The 1,122-nt window shown below is 66.1% G+C and overlaps 1 protein-coding gene across 1 annotated transcript in view; it reads left to right on the top strand.

The window, feature by feature from the left end:
• ARHGEF2 (Rho/Rac guanine nucleotide exchange factor 2) overlaps positions 1 to 476 on the top strand; it is a 20,582-nt gene extending 20,106 nt beyond the window's left edge. Inside the window, exons 28-30 of the mRNA XM_031064711.1 lie at positions 48 to 137; positions 224 to 289; positions 382 to 476. Coding sequence (XP_030920571.1) covers positions 48 to 137; positions 224 to 289; positions 382 to 459 — 234 coding nt within the window. The 3' untranslated portion in view covers positions 460 to 476. The remainder of the gene's footprint in view (positions 1 to 47; positions 138 to 223; positions 290 to 381) is intronic.
• Positions 477 to 1,122: the final 646 nt, after the last annotated feature.

Genomic DNA, 1,122 nt, shown 5'->3' with positions numbered 1-1,122 from the left:
CCCCCCCCCAGCCCCCCCAGTTCTGCCCCTGACTTTGCCCCCCCCAGCTGAAGCAGCTGCTGGTGGAGACGGAGAAACTCTCGGCCGAGGTGTTGGGGCTGCGGGGCAGGAGCGCCCGGCTGCAGCTCCAGCTGGAGGTGAGGCCAGGCCCGGTGTCACACCGTGTCACCCTTTGTCACCTCTTGTCACTCTGAGTCACCCAGTGCCGCCCTGTGCCCCCCAGGTCCAGCAGAAGCAGCACCGGGACACTGTGGCCGTGTACCGGAGCCACCTCCTCCAGGCTGCCCAGGTGGGACCCCCCGGCCCTGTCCGGGGTCTCTGGGGGGTGGGGGCACAGTTTTGGGTGGGATCCCAGCAAAACCCACCCTCCCTCCTCCGCAGGGATTCATGGACGAGGGCGTCCACGCCGCGCTGCTGCGGATCCTGCGGGCCGAGGCGGGAGCGGGGCCGTGGCATTAAACCGGGAAATTGTGACACACACGTGGCCGTGTCCCATTCTGTGTCCCTTTCCGTGTCCCGTGTCCCCATCCTGTGTCCCTTTCCATGTCCCATCCCGTGTCCTGTGTCCCATCCCATGTCCCCATCCCGTGTCCCATGTCCCCATCCCGTGTGCCATTCCGTGTCCCATCCCCTGTCCCATTCCGTGTCCCATTCCGTGTGCCATCCCATGTCCCCATCCCATGTCCTGTGTCCCTTTCCATGTCCCATCCCGTGTCCCCATCCCGTGTCCCCATCCTGTGTTCCCATCCCATGTCCTGTGTCCCATCCCATGTCCCATCCCATGTCCTGTGTCCCATTCCGTGTCCCATCCCATGTCCTGTGTCCCATCCCATGTCCCATCCCATGTCCTGTGTCCCATCCCATGTCCCCATCCAGTGTTCCCATCCCATGTCCCCATCCCATCAGCCCGGGGAAGGGGTTGTACCCTCTCCATTCCCCTGGAATCCCCCCGAACCCACGCAAACCCCACTCCAGGACGGGGCTGGGATCCCGCTGGAATTTTATTCCCGCTCCTCCTCCCCCCGCGCCCGCCACCGCCCCAGCGCGAATTTGGTGCCGGTGCTGACGCGCTCCAGGTCGGGGCCGCGGGCCGGGGCGCGGCGCAGGAGGATCCCGGTGGCG

This window comes from Geospiza fortis, unplaced genomic scaffold, assembly GCF_000277835.1.
Source record: "Geospiza fortis unplaced genomic scaffold, GeoFor_1.0 scaffold439, whole genome shotgun sequence".
In the NCBI taxonomy this organism is placed as follows: domain Eukaryota; kingdom Metazoa; phylum Chordata; class Aves; order Passeriformes; family Thraupidae; genus Geospiza; species Geospiza fortis.
Note: the sequence above shows the minus strand (reverse complement) of the source record. Positions and strands in the feature narration are given on the sequence as shown.